General features: G+C 60.2%; 1 protein-coding gene across 4 annotated transcripts in view; it reads left to right on the forward strand.

Moving 5' to 3' along the window:
• NRBP2 (nuclear receptor binding protein 2) overlaps positions 1 to 22,872 on the forward strand; it is a 44,175-nt gene that overhangs the window by 5,682 nt on the left and 15,621 nt on the right. For 3 of the 4 annotated variants that reach the window (XM_053989625.1, XM_053989537.1, XM_053989696.1), the window contains exons 2-9: positions 9,645 to 9,767; positions 17,469 to 17,570; positions 17,685 to 17,774; positions 18,990 to 19,030; positions 19,136 to 19,230; positions 20,301 to 20,324; positions 21,222 to 21,305; positions 22,349 to 22,404. In XM_053989625.1, coding sequence (XP_053845600.1) covers positions 9,645 to 9,767; positions 17,469 to 17,570; positions 17,685 to 17,774; positions 18,990 to 19,030; positions 19,136 to 19,230; positions 20,301 to 20,324; positions 21,222 to 21,305; positions 22,349 to 22,404 — 615 coding nt within the window. The remainder of the gene's footprint in view (positions 1 to 9,644; positions 9,768 to 17,468; positions 17,571 to 17,684; positions 17,775 to 18,989; positions 19,031 to 19,135; positions 19,231 to 20,300; positions 20,325 to 21,221; positions 21,306 to 22,348; positions 22,405 to 22,872) is intronic. The other variant, XM_053989763.1, reaches the window with a different exon arrangement.

The raw sequence follows: 22,872 nt of genomic DNA on the forward strand, positions 1-22,872 counted from the left end.
CAAAAATTCAGGGTGATATCCAAAAATTTAGGGTTAATATCCAAGAATTCAGGATGATATCCTAGAATTTGGGGTTAATATCCAAGAATTCAGGGGTGATATCCTAGAATTTGGGGTTAATATCCAAGAACTCAGGGTGATATCCTAGAATTTGGGGTTAATATCCAAGAATTCAGGATGATATCCTAGAATTTGGGGTTAATATCCAAGAATTTAGGGTTAATATCCTAGAATTTAGGGTTAATATCCAAGAATTCAAGATGATGTCCTAGAATTTGGGGTTAATATCCAAGAATGTAGGGTTAATATCCAAGAATTTAGGGTTAATATCCAAGAATTTGGGATGACATTCAAGGATTTAGGGTTAATATCCAAGAATGTAGGGTTAATATCCTAGAATTTAGGGTTAATATCCAAGAATGTAGGGTTAATATCCTAGAATTTAGGGTTAATATCCAAGAATTTAGGATGACATTCAAGGATTTAGGGTTAATATCCAAGAATTTTGGCTAATATCCAAGACTTTAGGGTTAATAGCCAAGACTTTAGGGTTAATATCCAAGACTTTAGGACAGTGAAGGCTTCCCCCTGACTGTGCTCTGAACAGGGGTTTCGGGGCGCCCCAGAGGCTTCTAGTGAAGGGCAAACCGAAAGGAAATGGAGCCCTAGTGGAAAGCTCACCAGCAGATAAATGCTGCTGGAAGCAGACAGTGGAGCTCTGTCCCCAGCACGTGCTCCGGGGGTCTGGCAAGGAACAAGCCCTGGCTGTGCCAGATTTAGAGTCCTCCCCATCAGCCTCCGAGCTGGCGTGGGCGGAGCGGGGCCCGCTGTGGATGGTGCCTCGGGGCTGCTCTCCCCGTGCCACGTTCTCCATTTCACGGAGCCTTTAATCCTCCGGGACCTTACCCGGCCACAACAATCCCGTGCCTTGTTCTCGCTGCTGGGGAGGGGGCTGACGTCAGCCTGCCGTGAGGCTTCAGTGCAGGAGCTCGTGGTTTGTCATGCAGGAACACGCTCCTCTATCCCCATCCATGTTCTGCAAGGAGAGCCTGGCTGCAGCTCCTTTATCCCGTCCCTGTTTTGTATGGGAATTCCAGGCTGCGGCTCCTTTATCCCGTCCCTGTTTTGTATGGCAATTCCAGGCTGTGGCTCCTTTATCCCATCCCTGTTTTGTATGGGAATTCCAGGCTGCAGCTCCTTAATCCCATCCCTGTTTTGTATGGGAATTCCAGGCTGCAGCTCCTTTATCCCATCCCTGTTTTGTACGGGAATTCCAGGCTGCGGCTCCTTTATCCCATCCCTGTTTTGTATGGGAATTCCAGGCTGTGGCTCCTTTATCCCGTCCCTGTTTTGTATGGGAATTCCAGGCTGCAGCTCCTTTATCCCATCGCTGCCCTGCATAGGAATTCCAGGCTGCAGCTCCTTTATCCCATTCCTATTCTCCATGAGAATTCCTGGCTGCAGCTCCTTTATCCCATCCCTGTCCTGCACAGGAATTCCAGGCTACAGGTGCTTTATCCCATCCCTGTCCTGCATGGGAATTCCAGGCTGCAGCTCCTTTATCCCATTCCTATTCTCCATAGGAATTCCAGGCTGCAGCTCCTTAATCCCATCCCTGTTTTGTATGGGAATTCCAGGCTGTGGCTCCTTTATCCCATCCCTGTCCTGCATGGTAATTCCAGGCTGCAGTTCCTTTATCCTGTCCCTGTCCTGCATGGTAATTCCTGGCTGCAGCTCCTTAATCCCATCCCTGTCCTGTACAGGAATTTCAGGCTGCAGCTCCTTTATCCTGTCCCTGTCCTGCACAGGAATTCCAGGCTGTGGCTCCTTTATCCCATCCCTGTCCTGCATGGGAATTCCAGGCTGCTGCTCCTTTATCCCATTCCAATTCTCCATAGGAATTCCAGGCTGCAGCTCCTTTCTCCCATTCCAATTCTCCATAGGAATTCCAGGCTGCAGCTCCTTTCTCCCATTCCTATTCTCCATGAGAATTCCAGGCTGCAGCTCCTTTATCCCATCCCTGTCCTGCACAGGAATTCCAGGCTACAGCTCCTTTATCCCATCCCTGTCCTGCACGGGAATTCCAGGATGCATCCCGGTGCTCCCTGCCTGCTCCAGGGCCGTACCTGTCTATTGACTCCTCCTTTTCCCAAACGGATGCGGCTCCTCAGCTCCCAGCCCATTCCTTCTGTGCTCCCCCTGCCCGAAGTGTGACAATTCCTGGCATTTGCCATGTTTTTTTTTTCCCTTTCCTGTCTTTATCCGAGCTGTTTTTTGGCCCTTTCCCTCTCTTTCCCAAGGGGGTGGTTTTGTTGGCAGTGCCCGAGTTGCAGCCAGCTCCCGCCCCGTCTGTGCCCCTCGGCTCCTTCCTCCTTTTCCTCTGCTCTGACCGGAGACCTTGGCAGTCCCTGCGGGTTTTGTGCTCCCTGCTGGGCCGGGGGTGTCCCAGGCCGGATGAAGGGCCTGGAAATTCCTGGCTATTCCTCCTGCTGGAATGCTGTGGCTCAGCTCCGCACTGAGCAGTGCACGGCAAACCCGGGGCTGAGCTTCCCGCAGGGCTGACAGGCTGCTCCCGAGGGTTTCCTTGGCTTTCCTGGAGCCAGGACACGGAAATCAGACCGAATTCCTCCGAGCCGGGCTGATTCCTGCTGGTCCCTGCTCCTGCCTGGCCCATGGAGGCCGCTGGGCTGGGATGCTCTTCCAGCCCGGCCTGGTGTGTCCTGTGCAGCGGGATGGGGCACAGCATTCCCATGGGATGGGGCACAGCATTCCCATGGTATGGGGCACAGCATTCCCATGGGGCACAGCATTCCCGTGGGATAGGGCACAGTGTGCCCAGGGATGGGGGAAAGCATTCCCATGGAATGGGGCACAGCATTCCCATGGGATGGGGCACAACATTCCCATGGGATAGGACACAGCATTCCCATGGGGCACAGCATTACCGTGGGATAGGGCACAGCATGCCCAGGGATGGGGGAAGGCATTCCCATGGCATGGGGCACAGCATTCCCATGGGATGAAATACAGGATGCCCAGGGATGGGATGCCACCTGCTCATCCTCTTCCTGGACATCTGCTGCTCCCACCTTCATCCCCAACCCCTCTGGGCTCCAGCACTGGGATCCTCTCCCTGCCCTCCCTGATCCTGCAGAGCCCCGTGCCACTGCCAGCCCCGTTTCCTGGGAGAGGGGGCTGGGCTGGGTGACCCCGGGTTTGTGTCACCTCCCCAGGCTGTGCTGGGCTGGGTGACCCTGGGCTTCTGTCACCTCCCCAGGCTGTGCTGGGCTGGGTGACCCCGGGTTTGTCACCTCCCCAGGCTGGGCTGGGTGACCCCAGGTTTGTGTCACCTCCCCAGGCTGTGCTGGGGTGACCCCGGGCTTCTGTCAGCTCCCCAGGCTGGGCTGGGCTTGGGTCACCTCCCCAGGCTGTGCTGGGGTGACCCCAGGTTTGTGCCACCTCCCCAGGCTGTGCTGGGCTGGGGTGGCCCCAGGTTTGTGTCACCTCCCCAGGCTGGGCTGGGCTGGGTGACCCCGGGTTTGTGTCACCTCCCCAGGCTGGGCTGGGCTGGGTGACCCCAGGTTTGTGTCACCTCCCCAGGCTGTGCTGGGCTGGGGTGACCCCGGGCTTGTGTCACCTCCCCAGGCTGTACTGGGCTGGGTGGCCCCGGGTTTGTGTCACCTCCCCAGGCTGTGCTGGCCCGGGGTGGCCCCGGGTTTGTGTCACCTCCCCAGGCTGTGCTGGCCCGGGGTGGCCCCGGGCTCGTGTCCCCTCCCGGGCCATGCAGGGCCTGGGGGTAAAGCAAACATTGCTGCCGGCTCCGGCTGCAGGCGTGGGCAGGGAACGGCTTCTCCCAGGAAATAACAGCCCTGGCGCTGCCCCGTGCAGGATCTCTCCTGGCTCCGCTCGGGCCAGTGGAAAAATACTCCTCTGTCCCCTTGCCGCGGCAGGGGCCGGAGAACAGGGATCGCAGTGTTCGCTCGGACAGGAGGGCAGGGCAGGGCAGGGCAGGGCAGCCGTGGGCACGGAGGGAAGCAGAGGCTTCCAGCCCTCCCACCGTGGGCAGGGGCAGCTCCCGAGATCCTGCTGGGAGTGGCAGGGTCCCTGTCTGCTGGCATGGCACAGGGACCCCTGGGCTGCTGGGGCTGCCAAGCAGGAATCTCCTGGGAAGGGACAGTGGCTTCCCACTGCCAGAGAGCAGTGCTCGATATGGGATGGATGAGATTTCAGGAAGGAATTCCTCCCCGCGAGGGTGGTGGGGTGTTGCAATGGGAGCAGTGCTTGATATGGGATGGATGGGATTTGGGGAAGGAATTCCTCCCCGTGAGGGTGATGGGGTGTTGCAGTGGAATTCCCAGAGCAGCTGTGGCTGCCCCTGGATCCCTGGAAGTGTCAAAGGCCAGGTTGGAGGGTGCTTGGAGCCATCTGGGATGGTGAGAGGTGTCCCTGCCATGGCAGAGGGTAAAACGAGGTGAGCTTTGGGGTCCCTTCCCACCCACACCACCCGGACTTTGACAATTCTGTGACAGGGAGAGTTCCTGGAAAAGATCTGGGTGCCGCGGGTGCCCCTCCTGCCCCGTGTGGGGCAGCTCTGGCGCTGCCCATCCCGCTGGGTTGTCCCTGACTCAGTTTCCCTGCCCGCTCTCCCAGGCACAGCCACGCACTGGGGTGCTTCTCCTGGGTGACTGGGCAGCCCTGCTGCTCTCTGCCCCAGCTCTGCTCCTCTCCCCATGCTCCAGGACGGAACTGGTCACCAGTGCCTGTGAGGGGCAGCACGGCAGAGCCCGCCCTGTGCCTCCCTGCCCTCGGCGGGGGCTCCTCGGCCAGGCAGGGCTGAGTCAGTGCTCAGCTCACGGGTTTGTGACAGACAGGATCAAATGCTTCACTGGAACCAAAATATTTTCCATCCCGCGCCTTCCCCTCACCTGCTGGTTGTGTAACAGGATGGCGCGGACAGAACAGGTTTGTCTGGCACCGCCGATTCCAGGGCAGAGCCGCGGGGCCGGGGCCGTCCCCAGCCCTGGGGGCTCCTGCCCGGGCACAGCTACTGCCAGCCGAGGGACAGCCTCTGTCCTGGCTTGGGGCTGCTGCTGCCAGTCCCCTCGCTGGGGACAGAGGGCTGCGGGTGGCCCTGCTGCCCCAGGATGGGGCCCCTGGAGCAGGAGCCGGGAGCCTGGAGCGTGCTCCCAGCTCGGGACAGGGGGTGTGACAGTCCCTTAGCCGGGCACGGCAAGGCACAGGAGGTCGGTGACCCCCCCACCTCCGGGGACCGCGGGCTCTGCCCGTGCTGCCACTCCCCGTCCCTGACCCTTGGGGACCTGCAGGACACAGCTCAGGTGTCCCTGACTGAGGCCTCGGCCCTCTCAGCTCCCTTTTTTCCTTTCCCGTGTTTTCTGAAGCGATTTCTGTGTTGCAACAGCCGCCCCTGCCCTGCCTGGGGCCACAGCCGGGGACGGCGGGGCACAGCCTCGGGCAGGGCCGGGGGACACGGGGTTTGGGGGGCACGGGTGGCTCGGGGCCAGCAGCCCCCGGGGGCTCCCCCCGTCCCTGCTGCCCGCGGGGTGCCCCCGTGTCCCACCAGGAGCCGGACGCTGTCACCCCCCGCTCGCGGGACAGGGGGTGGACAGGCCGGGCTGGCCTTTCCTCCTCCGCAGAGGTTTTGTGTTCGCCACTCGGCCCCGTGCTCCCCCAAATCCGCCCGTGCCCAGCACCAAATGCCCTGGTGGCACAAAGGACTGGAATAACCGCTGCACGCCGTGAGTGGAGAATCATGGAATGCTTCGGGTGGGAAGGGACCTCACAGCCCCCCCGCCATGGGAGCAAAACCTCCTCTCCCCGTTATTCCCGGCCCCATCCCCCGGCTGCTCTCCCAGCCCCGCAGCCGCGTCCCTGAGCCCGTTCCCGTGCCTGGCTCAGCCCTCGCTAACGAGAAAAGCTCAGAAGGGAGCGATTGCTTGGAAGCTGCAACCCGATCTTTGCTAAAGCCGCCCTGCCCCGTCCCCAGCGGCCGCTCCGGGCGCCGGCCGAGCGCTCCCGGCAGCGGCGGCGCTCCCGGCACGGCGCCGGTGCCGCGCGGTGCGCACCGAGCAGCGCACGGAGCTGCACAACGGGAGCGGGATGAGCCCCGGGGGATGAACCCCGGGGGATGAGCCCCGGGGGATGAGCCCCGGGGGATGAACCCCGGAGACCTGCGCCGCCGCATTTTGTCCCAGTCAGGCTGTGCGGAAAATGCCGCGTTTATTTATTATTTATTTATGGAGGCGAGGCCGGCGCTCGGAGCGGGAGCAGCCGGTGGGGATCGGCTTTGTTCTCACTCGGCACAAGACGGAGCACGTCCGTGTCCGCACGGGGCGGGGAAGGGTCCGGAGGTCACGTTCTGGAGCCTCCCGGCAGATCCTGGCAGAGGTCCCACTGCTGGGTTCATCCCACTGCTGGGTCCATCCCACTGGCCAGGTTTGGGGCTCATCCCACTGCTGGGGCTCATCTCACTGCTGGGGTTCATCCCACTGCTGGGTTCACCCCACTGCTGGGGTCCATCCCACTGCTCGGATCTTGGCAGATCCCATCACTGATCCCACTGCTGGGGCCCATCCCACTGGCCAGGTTTGGGGTTCACCCCACTGCTGGGGTCCATCCCACTGGCCAGGTTTGGGGTCCATCCCACTGCTGAGGTTCATCCCACTGCTCAGATCCTGGCAGATCCCATCACTGATCCCACTGCTGGGGTCCATCCCACTGGCCAGGTTTGGGGTTCATCCCACTGCTGGGGTCCATCCCAGTGGCCAGGTTTGGGGTTCATCCTACTGCTGGGGTCCATCCCACTGGCCAGGTTTGAGATTCATCCCACTGCTGGGGCTCATCCCACTGCTGGGTCCATCCCACTGGCCAGGTTTGGGGTTCACCCCACTGCTGGGGTCCATCCCACTGCTCGGATCCTGGCAGATCCCATCACTGATCCCACTGCTGGGGTTCATCCCAGTGGCCAGGTTTGAGTTCACCCCACTGCTGGGGTCCATCCAAGTGGCCAGGTTTGGGGTTCATCCCACTGCTGGGGTTGGGATCCCGGAGATCCACTGCCCGAGCCCTGGGTGCCGGGATGCCCCTCGGGCTTGGAAAGAGTTTGTTTGGAGCTGGGAGGGAGCGGGACGAGATGGGCCTTAAGGTACCGCCAACCCAAAGCTGTGATTCCAAGACGATTGCGTGATTGGCACTCTGGCTGTGTGCACTGGGATCACTGGGATCACTGGGAAGGCTGTGGCCCGTCCCTCGCCGGCCGTGCCGGGCTCTGTGCGGAGCCTGTGCCGGGCAGAAGGAGGAACAGAGGTGCTTTGTGTGCCCGCAGCATGAACCGGGCGTGACCCGCCTGGGCGTGCCCTGCTGACGAGCTGGGGGTGCTGAGCGCCCACGGCTGCCCCGAGCCCCGCAGGGACCGGCCCCGGACCGGCCAGTGGGATGGACCCCAAACCAGGCCAGTGGGATGGACCCCAAACCCGGCCAGTGGGATGGACCCCAAACACGGGCAGTGGGATGGACCCCGAACCCGGGCAGTGGGATGAGCCCCAGCAGTGGGATGAGCCCCAGCAGTGGGATGGACCCCAAACCCGGCCAGTGGGATGGACGCCAGCAGTGGGATGGACCCCGAAGCCGGGCAGTGGGATGGACCCAGCAGTGGGATGAGCCTCAAACCTGGCCAGTGGGATGGACCCCAAACCCGGCCAGTGGGATGGACCCCGAACCGGCCAGTGGGGTGGACCCCAAACCCGGCCAGTGGGATGGACCCCAAACCCGGCCAGTGGGATGGACCCCAAACCTGGCCAGTGGGATGGACCCCGAACTGGCCAGTGGAATGGACCCCAGCAGTGGGATGGACCCCAAACCCGGCCAGTGGGATGAACCCCGAACCCGGGCAGTGGGATGGACCCCAAACCTGGCCAGTGGGATGAGCCCCAGCAGTGGGATGAGCCTCAAACCTGGCCAGTGGGATGGCCCCAGCAGTGGGATGAGCCCCGAGCCCAGAACCCTGGTAGTGGGACCAGCTCTGGCATCAGGAGAAGCCCTGGCAGCAGGATGAGCCCCAAGCCCCAGCAGCAGCACACCACGTACCTGTACCTGCCCCAGGAGCAGCAGAACAATCCCCTTTTCCTCTGGCTTCCTGTTTTACCTGGCCTGGAGATGGGTCCTGCTGGTCATGGCTGCTCTGGGGAGCAGGAGAGCTCGTGCAGAATGTCACCTGTGGAGGTGACAGCTGCGGAGGTGACACCTGCAGAGGTGACACCTGCAGAGGTGACACCCGCGGAGCTGCCCCGCACGGGGTCCTGGGATGGGGATCTGTGGCCTCGGGGGATGGGAAGTGCTTGGGCAGGTGCTGGGGCTGCAGCCAGGCTCCTCAGGGCATCCCAAGGGGATGTGGTGGCTTTGGTTTATCCCGAGGTGATGTGGTGGCTTTGGTCTGTCCTGAGGTGATGTGGTGTCTTTGGTTCATCCAGGGGTGATGTGGTGGCTTTGGTCTGTCCAGGGGTGATGTGGTGGCTTTGCTTTGTCCAGGGGTGATGTGGCTTTGATCTGTCCCGAGGTGATGTGAGGTTTTGTTTTGTCCCGAGGTGATGTGGTGGCTTTGCTTTGTCCAGGGGTGATGTGGTGGCTTTGATCTGTCCCAAGGTGATGTGGTGGCTTTGGTCTGTCCCGTGGTGATGTGGTGGCTTTGGTTCATCCAGGGGTGATGTGGTGGCTTTGCTTTGCCCGAGGTGATGTGGTGGCTTTGCTTTGTCCAGGGGTGATGTGGCTTTGATCTGTCCCGAGGTGATGTGAGGTTTTGTTTTGTCCCGAGGTGATGTGGTGGCTTTGCTTTGTCCAGGGGTGATGTGGTGGCTTTGATCTGTCCCGAGGTGATGTGGTGGCTTTGCTTTGTCCTGACTTTTCCCTGGACACGGTAGGTGTGGGTGGCTCCCCACGGCTGCTGGGACGGGGTGCAGGGAATGTCCCCAGCTGGATGTGGGAGCAGGGCCAGTGAGGAGCCACAGGGCCAGCTCAGGACCTGCTCAGGACCTGCTCTGAGGGGCTGCTTCTCCTGCTGCCTCCTGGCCCAGAGCTCCCACAGCACAGGCACTGCTGGGGATCCGCTCCATGCTCCACTTCCAGAGCCTCTTCCGTGGCACCTTCATTCCAAAAGGATTTATTTCTAGCACAGTGCCATTTGCCGTGGCGGGGAGTGTTGTAAGGGTGTTGTAAAAGTGTTGTAAGAGCGTGGAGACTCCGCTGCTCCTGGGCAGGAATCGGGTTTCAGGCTGGTTCATTTATTATTTTTTATGGATTTATTTGTGCATTTGCTCTGGGAAGTGTCGGTGCCAGTGGCTCTGGAGGCACTCACTGCTCTGCCGGTGGCACGGAGGTGATTGTGCAGCAAGCTGAGGTCACAGTGCACCTCCCAGAGCAGTGGGTTCCCGTGGTCAGGAGCTCTCTGCATTTCCAGAAACGCTTGGAGGTGGGCCTGTGGGTAAACCAGTCAGACTGACCAGCAAGGTCTGGCTGATCAGGCCAGGATGGGCCATTCCTGGGCCAAAGAGAAAAGAAAATGGGTTTTTTTGGGGGGAGTTGCCCGTGCAGCAGGTGGTGCCAGCCTCCCCTGAAGCCTTGCCTGTCCCCAGGTGAACCAGGGGAACATGCCCGGCATCCAGAGCACCTTCCTGGCCATGGACACGGAGGAGGGTGTGGAGGTGGTGTGGAACGAGCTGCTCTTCACCGACAAGAAGGCCTTCAAAGCACACGAGGTGAGACCCCGAGAGCCCCCACACCCTCCTGGGCAGGGCACAGCCTGGCAGGACGGGCTCCTGCCCTCGGGCACTGGGCCTTCCTTGGCTGCTCCCTCAAAGGGAGCTCCTTTGGACCTCACACCAGTGTCCCTGGGGATCCCCAGCTCCTGGGGGTGCCCAGCCCCACCCCAGGAGCTTCTGCATGCCAGGGCCTTGCACTTCACCAGTCCTGCCCCACCCCAGCACCTTCTGCATCCCAGGAGCTTCCACCTCACCTGTCCTGCCCTATCCCAGGGCTTTCCACCTCACCTGTCCTGCCCCACCCCAGGAGCTTCCTCCTCACCTGTCCTGCCCCATCCCAGCACCTTCTGCATCCCAGGAGCTTCCTCCTCACCTGTCCTGCCCCATCCCAGGGCTTTCCACCTCACCTGTCCTGCCCCATCCCAGCACCTTCTGCATCCCAGGAGCTTCCTCCTCACCTGTCCTGCCCCATCCCAGCACCTTCTGCATCCCAGGAGCTTCCTCCTCCCCTGTCCTGCCCCATCCCAGGGCCTTCCACCTCACCTGTCCCTGCCCTGACGGGGCTCTCCCCCAGATTGGGGTGACCCCGAGAGGTGGAAAAGTCTCTCCTCCAAGCCGGGCCTTCAAAGAAAGACTCAGCAGTCTCCAGTCGTCCAGTTTATTGTATGTTATCTAAAAGATTTTCTTCCTGAGCTGCTGCAGTTCTTTCAGCAGGTCAGACAGAGGCACACACACACACACTGACACTGACACACACTGACCTCCCAGGGGGCTGGTGCCATCTTTTATATCACACATTACGTGTTAAATGTTTATAGTTTTTCCCCAATGCCTATCACCTATATTGAACAGTGACTTTCTACTCTAAACCAATCTGTGAGTGCCAACACCACCAAGAACATGGGGAATAGGAAGAAGAAAGAAGGAGGACAAGGCACGCCCAAATCCCTCCATCTTAGAACCTCTGACCCCCATGTACAAAACTCAGACCCCTCTGTACAAGGCCTAAAACCCCCCTGTACAGCACTCAAAAATCCTACCTTTCACCTTGTGACTACTTCTATTATAATATCTAAACTTTTGTGATTTCTTGTTCTTCCTGCAAGGTTGGTAAATTGTTCCATGGGTCAGACTCAAGACCACAGGGGTTTCTGGCCGCCTGCCAGGGTCTCAGAGGCTTCTGCCCTGGGCCCAGAACATCCAAGAGTGTCTGAGGGACACCTTGGGTTCCGACATCTCCCCCTCCTGTTTGCACTAAAAAAATCCTGCCTTGCCATTTTGTCCATGACCCACCAAATGCATAGAAAAATGCACAGCAGAACAAGCAGAAGAACTGTCCTTCCTGTTTTCTAGGATCGTTCTCATGCATGATAGATATTAATATAAAATTTCATTATCTGTGTGCTTTAAAAGTGATCCCTTCAATCGTTTGACCACATTTGCAACATATGCTGAATCTGTGATCAGATTGAGAGGTTCCCTATAAGAATATAAAATGCTATTTTCAAAAGCTCCCTGCACAATGGTGAGAGACTAAAAAAGTTGATGAAATCATCCCACCGGTCTTGATTGGGTCACACCGATGCTGTCCAGACCCGCTGCCTCTGCCAAAGTCTCCCACACATTTCCCTTTGGTTGTCTCACGGGCAAATCAAATGGCCCAAGGCAACAGGCAGGAGAATGGAGCACATGAACACTCTCTGTCTGAACCCCATGCTCATGTCCTCACTCTCTGTGAGAAACCTCGCAGTGCAGCAACACCCGAATGACACTCGAGTCCCAGGAGGAACCCCAAGTCTCTGAGTTGTCAGTCGTTGTCTGATGATGTTTGCAGCGCCGTTGTCTGTCTTTGTCTGCGTGCCTGTCTCTCTGCTTCTTGGATCTGCACCCGGTCAGGTTTCACGTGCCTTGCTGACACCCCCCTCAGCCCTCGCCCTGTGGAGACACAAGCGAAACCCTTGCCCCAAGGGATTAATGTGAATGGGCCTTCGATTTGTCCTGTCTCTGGGTCGTGAAGTGTCTGACAATTGGGGGAGTGGGCTCTGAGAAAGAGCCATTTAAAAAATTCAACACATACAGAGCTTTGCTCAGCCGCATATAAGGTGTTGCACCTGCCTCCCCCCTTTTCTGTTTATCCAAAAGGGGTTTCAGGGTGTGATGTGTTCTTTCGATGATTGCTTGACCTGTGGGAGAATGAGGAATACCGAAAATGTGTTTGACTCCCCATTTTTTCACGAATTTGTCAAGCACCTTGCCTGTGTAAGTTGGTCCATTATCTGTTTTTGTTTCTTGTGGCACCCCTAACGATGCAAATGCTTGTAAAAAGTGTCTGCAGGCATGTTCTGCGGCTTCCCCTGTATGTAATGATGCAAAAATCGCCCCTGAAAATGTGTCGACGGAAACATGGATGGTTTTGAGCCGCCCAAAAGATGGGTATTTTGTGACATCAGTTTGCCACAGCTGGAGACTCTGCAATCCTCTCGGATTGACTGCTCCTGTGGATGCAGGTGGCTGCACAAGCTGACAATCTGGGCAAGCACTGATGATTTCCCTCGCCTGGCTTTTTGAAAGGCGAAAGGACTCCCATCAATGCTTGTGCATTTTGATGGAAAAATGCATGGCTCAATTTTGCTTGCTCGAAAATGTCTGGCAGTGTCTGCGAGATGGGCATTGTGAGCTTGTCTGCGTGAGCATTCCCTTCTGCTAAAAACCCTGGAAGTGAGGAATGCGCCCTGATGTGTGTAACAAAGTATTTGTGTTCCCTGTTTTCTAGGATTGTTCTCATGCATGATAAATATGAATATAAAATTTCATTATCTGCGTGCTTTAAAAGTGATCCCTCCAATCGTTTGACCACATTTGCAACATATGCTGAATCTGTGATCAGATTGAGAGGTTCCTGAAATAACTGAAAAACCCTGACCACTGCTGCCAATTCTACAATTGGTGGTGAACCCTGCACTGTTTTGGTATCTGATTCCCATTCCCCTGTTTTTGGGTTTTGCCATGTGATCACTCCCAAACAGGATCATTTGTTTTCCAAGTCAATTTCAGAGTGGTGAGTGCCACAGTGACCCCTGTTAAAAATCCAACTCCAATTTCAGTCCCCACTGTGCTCAGAGGTCTCTTCCCCACACTGTGATGGGCTTTTGCACAATGAAAGGACGGATGATTGCCGTTTTTCTTCCTGGACCTGTGACAACGATTGCGTTCTCACTCTGCATGCATAGGGAACTTGCTCCTATGCCTGCGAGAGAACCCAAAGGTGCAACCAAGTCCCATTCCCGGGGCCAAAAGATGTGTGAAATGACTGTGACATCTGCCCCTGTGTCGAGCATCCCTGTGATGACAACTGTTTTTTCGTTACAAGTCAACTGACAGGTAACGATGGCTCGGTCTCGGCTCAAATGTTTCACCCAGGACACATGTACTTCCGCTTGGTCACCAGAAAAAGAGTCTTGCTTGTTAAACGCTGGCACGATTTGCTTTCCTGCGTGAGATGGCAAAGCCATGGCCTGGGCTATCGGTGTATTTTTTGGAATCGTCAAAGGTGGTCGAAGGGCTTTCGCCGTGACCATCAGCTCCTCTTTGTGGTTTGCTGAAACCAAGGATGGATAAACAGCAAGTCCAAGAATGCTGCTTCTGTCCCTGGCCATTATCAAAAAATCTTGCCTTTTCCAGGAAGTCCCAGTGACACCCGTGGGTATCACTGTGTGGCTGTTGTCCAAAGGACACGTCAATTTGGAGGCTGCCAGCACGCATTGGAATCCGGGCGGTACCAAGTCTGGGTCGCTGGGGATTTTGGAGATTGCTCTGCTGAGGGGATCTGTTTGTTGTTCCCCGAGGGTTGTCCCTGCTGGTTTTGCATCGCTGCCATGATTTGTGTCGGAGCGCGCTGGCGATGATTCGCGCTCTTTTTCCCGTTTCCCGGATGCGGCAGAGGTCTTCCATCCACATCTGTCTGTGAACGACACTCACTCGCGAGATGTCTCCCTCTCCTGCATCGGGGACAAAGATCTGGTGGTTTGTTGAATTTTGCAAATTGTGGGCAATTCTTTTTAATCTGTCCTTGTGCCCCATACCCGAAATATCGCCTTCCTGCTCTGCCGTTGCTCTTTGTGTAATTTGCAAGAGCTTCCCTGACACACTTCTCAATCCACTCTCCCAACTGCTCTTCCATGATGGATGCGATGTGCTGTGGTGTCCCCACCTTGCTGCACGCCTCTATCATGTCTGCCAAGGTGGTCTGGTGCGGCATCATGCTGATGATCCGCCTGCACTCCGGGTTGGCATTGGAAAAAGCGAGGCTTTTGATCAAATGTGGTTTTGCCCCCTCATCGGCCACTTGTCGTTCCACTGCCTGGGAAAGACGATCCACGAATGAGGAGAATGGCTCCGAAGGACCCTGCTTGATCTCCATGTAGATCTTGTCCTGGACTCCCGCCGGAGCAATCTGTAGGATTGCTCTCCGTGCTGCCTCCTTGATGTCGTTGAGCACGTTCCGTGGGAGCCTCACCGCTTGTTGAATCGGGTCGTCTTCGGGAGGATCACCAGCAAGCTGCACCATGGTGAGGTTCGCGTTTGGTCCGCCCTGGTATCTGGCTCTCAGCTCCTCCAGGGATCTCCTCCAGGCCTTCTGCCACACGAGAGCTTGGGCGTCTGTAAGAACTGATGCTGCGAGATGTTTAAGATCATAAGGTGTTAAATCGTACATACCAAAAATGCTCTTCAGCATTTGTTTGAAGTACGGTGATGACAGCCCGTTGTCTCGGATGGCCTTGGCTAGGTCCTTGATCGCGCCACGATCCAGGCGTTCCCACCTCAGGTTTTGGCCCTGAGCGTCATAGCTCACTGACATCATGATGTTTCCCGAGCCCTGCAATAAACCTTTCTCCTTTTCCAGTTCTGCTCGAATGTCCTGCCAGTCTAGCTTTGCGTTCGGTAAAGCTGGAAGTTTTGTGGGTACTTGCCTGTAGAGTGGAGTCATCTGTTGTGACTGAGGCTTTGGCGCAGCAGAACTCACCGACATCTGTGGCATCTGTGGCATCTGCGAAGATGAGGGCTGGGCGCTTGCGGATGAGAACGAAGCGTCTGCTGCGGAGGAAAACACACGACTGCCCTGCACTGTTTGGAAAATTTGCGGAAGATGAACCAACAGCTCTGGATGCAACTCCAAGGTTGTGTCCAAGTACCGTACAAGAAACTCGACAACCCCTTTTGATATTAAAATTGACTCTCCCTGACCCGAAGAATCGGCAGACCTTGACGTTGGAATTGTCCAGACTGGGACACCCTCCGAAGCGGTGATACATGCAGTATCATCCTGTTGCTGCGCCTCAGCAGGAGTGTCCTGAGTCCCGTGCCGTCCTGGAATCAGCGGAGGTTCCTGCTGACGTGCAGGTGTGGTCTTCCTCGCCCTAGACTTCTTTTTGTATGAAACTGGAAAAAAGTGCTGCAATGTCACAGTCCCGCCACTGGGTGGCGCAGTGGCCTGGCCAACCGGGTCCGGCAACACCTGCTGCAGTGTTGCGGTCCCGCCACTGGGTGGCGCTGCGGTCTGACCGGCTGAGGTCGGCCCTGCAAAAGACGCGGACGTTTGCTCGCCTGTCTGTACCTCTGATAAATCCCTGAGCAATTCTTCTAACAACTGATTCACACTTGCAAATCCCGCAGTCTGGGACGTCGACTCTCGCTGCATCAGCTGCTTCAGCTTTGCGATGTCTGAGGCTGGCTGGGATTGGCTGTGGGCACAGGCCGAGTGCGCGCGTCCCGGTTGCCGCGGCAGCGCTGCGGGGGCGGCGCCGTTTGCGCGCTGGACACGCCCCGTCCCCGCCTGCGTCATCACGGGGGTGTGGTCGCTCCCGGCGCGCCCCCGGGCGCGCCCCCGCCTCGCTGGCCCCGGCGCGGCCGCGGCCCCGGGCGCGCTCCCGCCCGCCCCCGCCGGTGTGAGCGTAGGCTCGGGATGCTCCCGGTCTCCTCCCTCGCCGAGGGTGACAGTTATCCCCGGCTGATGCGCGACCGACCGAGGGGTCTCTGCCTCGGAGGACCCTAGAGATCCTGGGGGCTCAGGGGACTCTGAGGAACTGCGGGAACCCGGGGAGCCTGGACGTGATGGAAAACCGCCCCCTCGCTTTTGCACGGGGGGCAGTCGTGCTTCCCCTGGGTGTGCGGTGAAGAGAGCTGCCCCGTGCTGCTGGCTGGGCAGTTCTCCTCCCCGCGCTCCTGCAGGAGCCTGAGCTGTCTGCTGTAAAACGAGAGACCCCTCGCCGCGTCGCGAAAGTGACTCCAGCATTGTTCTCGCTGAAGGCAAAAGTTTCGCGGCAATCTTATCTCTTTCGGTGGCTAGGTGATACAAGTGCCTGTTGATCTCTTGCCAGAAATTTGATTCAAACAAGAGACGCGTCTCTGTGTGCGGGTAATTACACCGCACCCACAACAACAGGGCTCTCAGCTCGTTCGGAGCCGTCTCCACGGGATGGGTGGATACCACCCCCTGTAGGGCTGACAAAATTTGGACCTACTCCTGGGAGTGTGCCCCCCCCATGTCCTTGATTTCGACTGTTCTCACCAAAAGCCGAATCAGCGCGAGGTCGGTCCGGAGATGGTCCTGATCACCGTCCAGCAGATCACAGCGGGGAAATTCCAGGCGTGCGCTTCTGGTTTTCCTCCTCTCCGGGCTGCTCTCGAGACGATTTGTCCTGGTGAAGGTCAGGATGTTTTGTCTTGAGCTCTCCGCTCCCCCTCTCTCTGGAGCCTCCGGAGTGTGCCTGTTTCCCGGGTGGAGGCTGGAGGCCGAATGGTAGATTGGCTTCTTGCCACAGCCCTCCGGGGATGCCAGGTGCCGGGGCTCTCCCCCAGATTGGGGTGACCCCGAGAGGTGGAAAAGTCTCTCCTCCAAGCCGGGCCTTCAAAGAAAGACTCAGCAGTCTCCAGTCGTCCAGTTTATTGTATGTTATCTAAAAGATTTTCTTCCTGAGCTGCTGCAGTTCTTTCAGCAGGTCAGACAGAGGCACACACACACACACTGACACTGACACACACTGACCTCCCAGGGGGCTGGTGCCATCTTTTATATCACACATTACGTGTTAAATGTTTATAGTTTTTCCCCAATGCCTATCACCTATATTGAACAGTGGCTTTCCACTCTAAACCAATCTGGGAGTGCCAACACCACCAAGAACATGGGGGATAGGAAGGAGAAAGAAGGAGGACAGGGCACGCCCAAATCCCTCCATCTTAGAACCTCTGACCCCCATGTACAAAACTCAGACCCCTCTGTACAAGGCCTAAAACCCCCCTGTACAGCACTCAAAAATCCTTCCTTTCACTTTGTGACTACTTCTACTACAATATCTAAACTTTTGTGATTTCTTGTTCTTCCTGCAAAGTTGGTAAATTGTTCCATGGATCAGATTCAAAGCCACAGGGGTTTCCAGCTGCCTGCCAGGGTCTCAGAGGCTTCTGCCCTGGACCCGGAACATCCAAGAGTGTCTGAGGGACACCTTGGGTTCCGACACTGCCCCACCCCAGGAGCTTCCTCCTCACCTGTCCTGCCCCACCCCAGGAGCTTCCTCCTCACCTGTCCTGCCCCATCCCAGCACCTTCCACCTCACCTGCCCTGCCCCATCCCAGCACCTTCCACCTCACCTGTCCTGCCCCACCCCAGGACCTCCCCTGTGCCCTGTGTGCCCCCAGGAGAAGATCAAGACCATGTTTGAGCAGCTGGTGCTGGTGGATCACCCCAACATCGTGAAGCTCCACAAGTACTGGCTGGATGTCAAGGACTCCAAGGCACGGGTAGGGGTCTGGGGGGGCCCTGGGGGGGCCAGGAGGGGATCCCAGCTCTGCTCCTTGGCCTCCCTTCCCCTCCGGGGCCGGGCCAGGGGGAGCTGACCCCCTGTCCCCTGCCAGGTCATCTTCATCACGGAGTACGTGTCCTCGGGGAGCCTCAAGCAGTTCCTGAAGAAAACCAAGAAGAACCACAAGGCCATGAACGCCCGGGTGAGCTCCTGGAGCAGCACGGCTCCCAGCTGGAGCGGGTGGCTCTGCGTCCCTGTCCCAGGGAGGGTCTCTGGGATCCCACAGGGCACAGCAGGTGGGAGCTGCTGTCACATGGGGACCCTGCTGGAGCCCAGCTGAGCCCAGACTGGGTCCCACTGGCCCCACGGTGGCAGTGGCTGTGATGGGTGACGCTGCCCCAGGTGCTCCCAGTGTCCTGCTCCTGCCCAGGCTGGCACCCTGGGGACAAGGGACCAGCACCACCTCCACAGCCACTGCCCAGGGCTGCTGTGAGGGAGCTGGGGGATGATCCAGAGCCACCCCTACCGTGGGCAGGGCCACCTCCCACTGCCCCAGGCTGCTCCAGCCCCAGTGTCCAGCCTGGCCTTGGGCACTGCCAGGGGTCCAGGGGTAGCCACAGCTGCTCTGGGCACCTGTGCCAGGGCCTGCCCACCCTGCCAGGGAAGGATTTCCTCCCAAAATCCCACCTGACCCTGCCCTGTGCCCGTGGGAGCCATTCCCCCCTGTCCCATCACTCCACCCCTTGTCCAGTCCCTCCCCCTCTCCTGCAGCCCTGAGCCATTTGCTGCAGTCCCTGGAGCAGGGGACAGGGACAGCTTTTGTGGGGCAGGGTGGGACACACCCTGAGCCATGGCAGGGCCAGGGGGATGTGCCTGTCCCTGGGACAAGTGGGAAGGGCACAGGGGGATGTCCCTGTCCCTGTCCCTGGGAATGGGTGGGAAGGGCACAGGGGCATGTCCCTGTCCCTGGGAATGGGTGGCAGGGCCAGGGGGATGTCCCTGTCCCTGGAAATGGGTGGCAGGGCCAGGGGGATGTCCCTGTCCCTGGGATGGGGTGGGAAGGCCTGGCCTGGCCGGGGTGCCAGTGTGTCCTGGCTGACGGAGCTGTGTCCCTGCTCTGTCCCTGCTCTGTCCCTGCTCTGTCCCTGCTCTGTCCCTGCTCTGTCCCTGCCCTGTGCCTGCTGTCCCTGCTCTCTCCCTGCTCTGTCCCTGCTCTGTCCCTGCTCTGTCCCTGCCCTGTGCCTGCTGTCCCTGCTCTGTCCCTGCTCTGTCCCTGCTGTCCCTGCTGTCCCTGCCCTGTCCCTGCCCTGTCCCTGCTGTCCTTGCTCTCTCCCTGCCCTGTCCCTGCTCTGTCCCTGCCCTGTCCCTGCTGTCCTTGCTCTCTCCCTGCCCTGTCCCTGCCCTGTCCCTGCCCTAGGCCTGGAAGCGCTGGTGCACCCAAATCCTCTCGGCTCTCAGGTGAGGCTCCCCTGGCTCCCCCCCCTGCCCCGTGGGGTGCCAGGGCTGCGGGCTGTGCTCGGGACACCCCTGTGCCCCCCCTGTGCCCCCCCTGTGCCCCCCCAGCTTCCTGCACTCCTGCGAGCCCCCCATCATCCACGGCAACCTGACCAGCGACACCATCTTCATCCAGCACAACGGGCTCATCAAGATCGGCTCCGGTGGGCAGCGGGCCCTGCCCGGGGTCACGGGGGTCTGGGGGTCACGGGGGTCTGGGGGGGGTCACAGGGGTCACAGGGGTCACGGGGGTCTGGGGGGGTCACAGGGGTCACAGGGGTCACGGGGGTCTGGGGGTCACGGGGGTCTGGGGGGGTCACAGGGGTCTGGGGGGGGTCACAGGGGTCTGGGGGTCACGGGGGTCTGGGGGGGTCACGGGGGTCACAGGGGTCTCGGGGGTCTGGGGGTCACGGGGTCACGGGGGTCTGGGGGGGTCACAGGGGTCTGGGGGGGTCACAGGGGTCACGGGGGTCTGGGGGTTACGGGGGTCACAGGGGTCACGGGGGTCACAGGGGTCATTGGGGTCTGGGGGGGTCACAGGGGTCACGGGGGTCTGGGGGTCACAGCGGTCATGGGGGTCACGGGGGTCTGGGGGTCACAGGGTTCTGGGGGGTCCAAGGGGGTGTGAGGTGGTTGGGGGGGGTCCCATGGGGCCTGGGGGTCACAAGCGTCACAGGGGTTATGGGGGTCTGGGGGTTTCGGGGGTTACGGGGGTCACAGGGGTCTGGGGGGGTCACAGGGGTTTGGGGGTCACAGGGATCTCGGGGGTCTGGGGGGGGGGTCACAGGGGTTCAAGGGGGACTGAGTAGCTTCAGGGTCCGAGGGGGTCTGAGGGGCTCCAAGGAGATCAGAGGGGGTACAAGGGGGTTTGGGGGGGGGTCCAAGGGGTTCAAGATAGCCCCAAGGGGGCCAGAAGGGTCTAAGGAATCCAGGGGGGCCTGGGTGGTCCGAGGGGGTCTTGGGGGTGTGAGGGGCTCAGAGGGGTCCAAGGGGGTGTGAGGGGTCCCAGGGGGTCTGGGGGGTCCCATGGAGTCAGAGGGGTCCGAGGGGGTCTGGGGGGTCCGAGGGGGTTGGCAGGAGGAGGGGGGCGGGGGTCATGCGGGGTGTGGGGGGGGTCCTGGCCAGGCAGGAGCCCCGGGAATTGCGGGGTCCCTTTTTGGGGTGCCAACCTTGGTGTTCCCTTTTCTTCTCCTCCCTCCCGATGCCCACCCTCCCCCCTGGCGCTGCCCGGCAGTTTGGCACCGGGTGTTTGCCAACGGTGAGTGACCCGTGGCCACCTCCCTGGGCTGGGGACACCCCCTGAGCCCCCCGGGGGGGCACCGGGCACGGGGGGCGGCCCTGGGCTCCGTGGGGAGGGGGCACCTCCATCCCGCTGGAACTGCTGCTGGGTGGGAGCAGGGGGTGGGCAGGGGCACAGACACCCTCAGACCCCACGGGTGGGCACTCACAGACCCCACGGGTGGGCACTCACAGAACCCATGAGTGGGCACACTCACCCCCCAGGTGGGCACTCACAGACCCCACGGGTGGGCTCTCTCATGGGTGGGCACACTCACCCCACAGGTGGGCACTCACACGGGTGGGCACTCACAGACCCCACAAGTGGGCACTGCCTGACCCCATGAGTGGGCTCTCTCAGGGGTGGGCACACTCACCCACAGGTGGGCACTCACAAACCCCACCGGTGGGCACACTCAGAGCCCACAGGTGGGCTCTCTCACGGGTGGGCACACACAGACCTCATGGGTGGGCACTCACAGACCCCACAGGTGGGCACACTCACCCCCCAGGTGGGCACTCACAGACCCCACGGGTGGGCACACACAGACCCCACGGGTGGGCTCTCTCATGGGTGGGCACACTCACCCACAGGTGGGCACTCACAGACCCCATGGGTGGGCTCACTCACGGGTGGCCACACACAGACCCCATGGGTGGGCACTGCCTGACCCCACGGGTGGGCACACTCAGACCCCACAGGTGGGCTCTCTCACGGGTGGGCACACACAGACCCCACGGGTGGGCACTGCCTGACCCCACGGGTGGGCTCTCTCATGGGTGGGCACTCACAGACCCCATGGGTGGGCTCTCTCATGGGTGGGCTCTCTCACGGGTGGGCACCCACCCCACCTGAGGGCCTGCCCCTCTCCCCCAGCGCTCCCGGATGATCTCCGCAGCCCCATCCGGATCGAGCGGGAGGAGCTGCGGAACCTGCACTTCTTCCCTCCGGAATACGGCCGTGAGCAGGGCTGGGAACGGGCACGGGAACGGGCACGGGAATGGGCACGGGAACCGGGCTGGGAACGGGCATGGGAACGGGCACGGGAACGGGGAATGGGCACGGGAACAGGGACAGGCACGGGAATGGGGCTGGGAACAGGCATGGGAACAGGAACGGGAACGGGCACGGGAACAGGGACAGAGAATGGGCACGGGAACGGGAATGGGAACAGGCACGGGAATGGGGCTGGGAACAGGGACAGAGAATGGGCACGGGAACGGGAATGGGAACAGGCACGGGAATGGGGCTGGGAACAGGCATGGGAACGGGGCACAGAGCTGGGAACGGGCACGGGGAACACAGCACAGGAATGGGAACGGGGCATGGGGAATGGGGCACGGGGAATGGGGCACGGGGCTGGGAACGGGCACGGGGAACAGGAACGGGGCAGGGGAATGGGAATAGGAATGGGGAATGGGGCATGGGGAATGGGGCACGGGGAATGGGGCACGGGGCTGGGAACGGGCATGAGGAATGGGGCACGGGGCTGGGAAAAGGCACGGGGAACGGGCACAAACGGGGAACGGGCATGAGGAATGGGGCACGGGGAATGGGGCATGGGAACGGGGGGCTGCACAGCAGGGGAGGGGAGGTGGGAACAGGTGGGAACAGGTGAGAGCAGGTGGGAGCAGGTGAGGGCAGGTGGGAACAGATGGGAACAGGTGAGGGCAGGTGGGAACAGGTGAGGGCAGGTGAGGGCAGTAGTGGCTGCCCACGGGGATGGCGTGGGGTGTCCCGGGGCTGTCCAGGTGGGAGTCTCCAGGTGAGGCTGTCCAGGTGGGGCTGTCCAGGTGGGAGTGTCCAGGTGGGGCTGTCCAGGTGGGGCTGTCCAGGTGGGGCTGTCCAGGTGGGAGTGTCCAGGTGGGGCTGTCCAGGTGGGGCTGTCCAGGTGGGGCTGTCCAGGTGGGAGTCTCCAGGTGGGGCTGTCCAGGTGGGGCTGTCCAGGTGGGGTCCGGCCCTGAGGCTCTGCCCGGACGTGTCCCGCTCCCTCCGTGTTGCAGAGAAGGCAGACGGGACGGCCGTGGACATCTTCTCCTTCGGGATGTGCGCGCTGGAGGTGCGGAGCGGGACGGAGCCTGGGCACGGTGGGACCCTGGCCCCTGTCGGCAGGTGTCCCCTGTCCAGGGGTGTCCCCTGTCCCTGTCTGGGCATGGTGTCCCTGCCCTGCCTGGGGCTGTCCCCCTGTCCCTGACCGGGGCTGTCCCTGCCCTGTCTGGAGCTGTCCCCTGTCCGGAGCTGGCCCCATCCCTGCCCTGTCTGAGGATGTCCCTGCCCTGTCTGGAGCTGTCCCCTGTCTGGGGGTGTCCCCTGTCCCTGTCTGGGGGTGTCCCTGCCCTGCCTGGGGCTGTCCTCTGTCCCTGACCGGGGCTGTCCCTGCCCTGTCCAGGGCTGTCTCCTGTCCAGAGCTGGCCCCAGCCCTGCCCTGTCCGGGGGTGGCCCTGCCCTGCCTGGGGCTGTCCCCTGTCCGGGGGTGTCCCCTGTCCCTGACCGGGGGCTGTCCCTGCCCTGCCTGGAGCTGTCCCCT

Source organism: Vidua macroura, chromosome 1 (assembly GCF_024509145.1).
Source record: "Vidua macroura isolate BioBank_ID:100142 chromosome 1, ASM2450914v1, whole genome shotgun sequence".
In the NCBI taxonomy this organism is placed as follows: domain Eukaryota; kingdom Metazoa; phylum Chordata; class Aves; order Passeriformes; family Viduidae; genus Vidua; species Vidua macroura.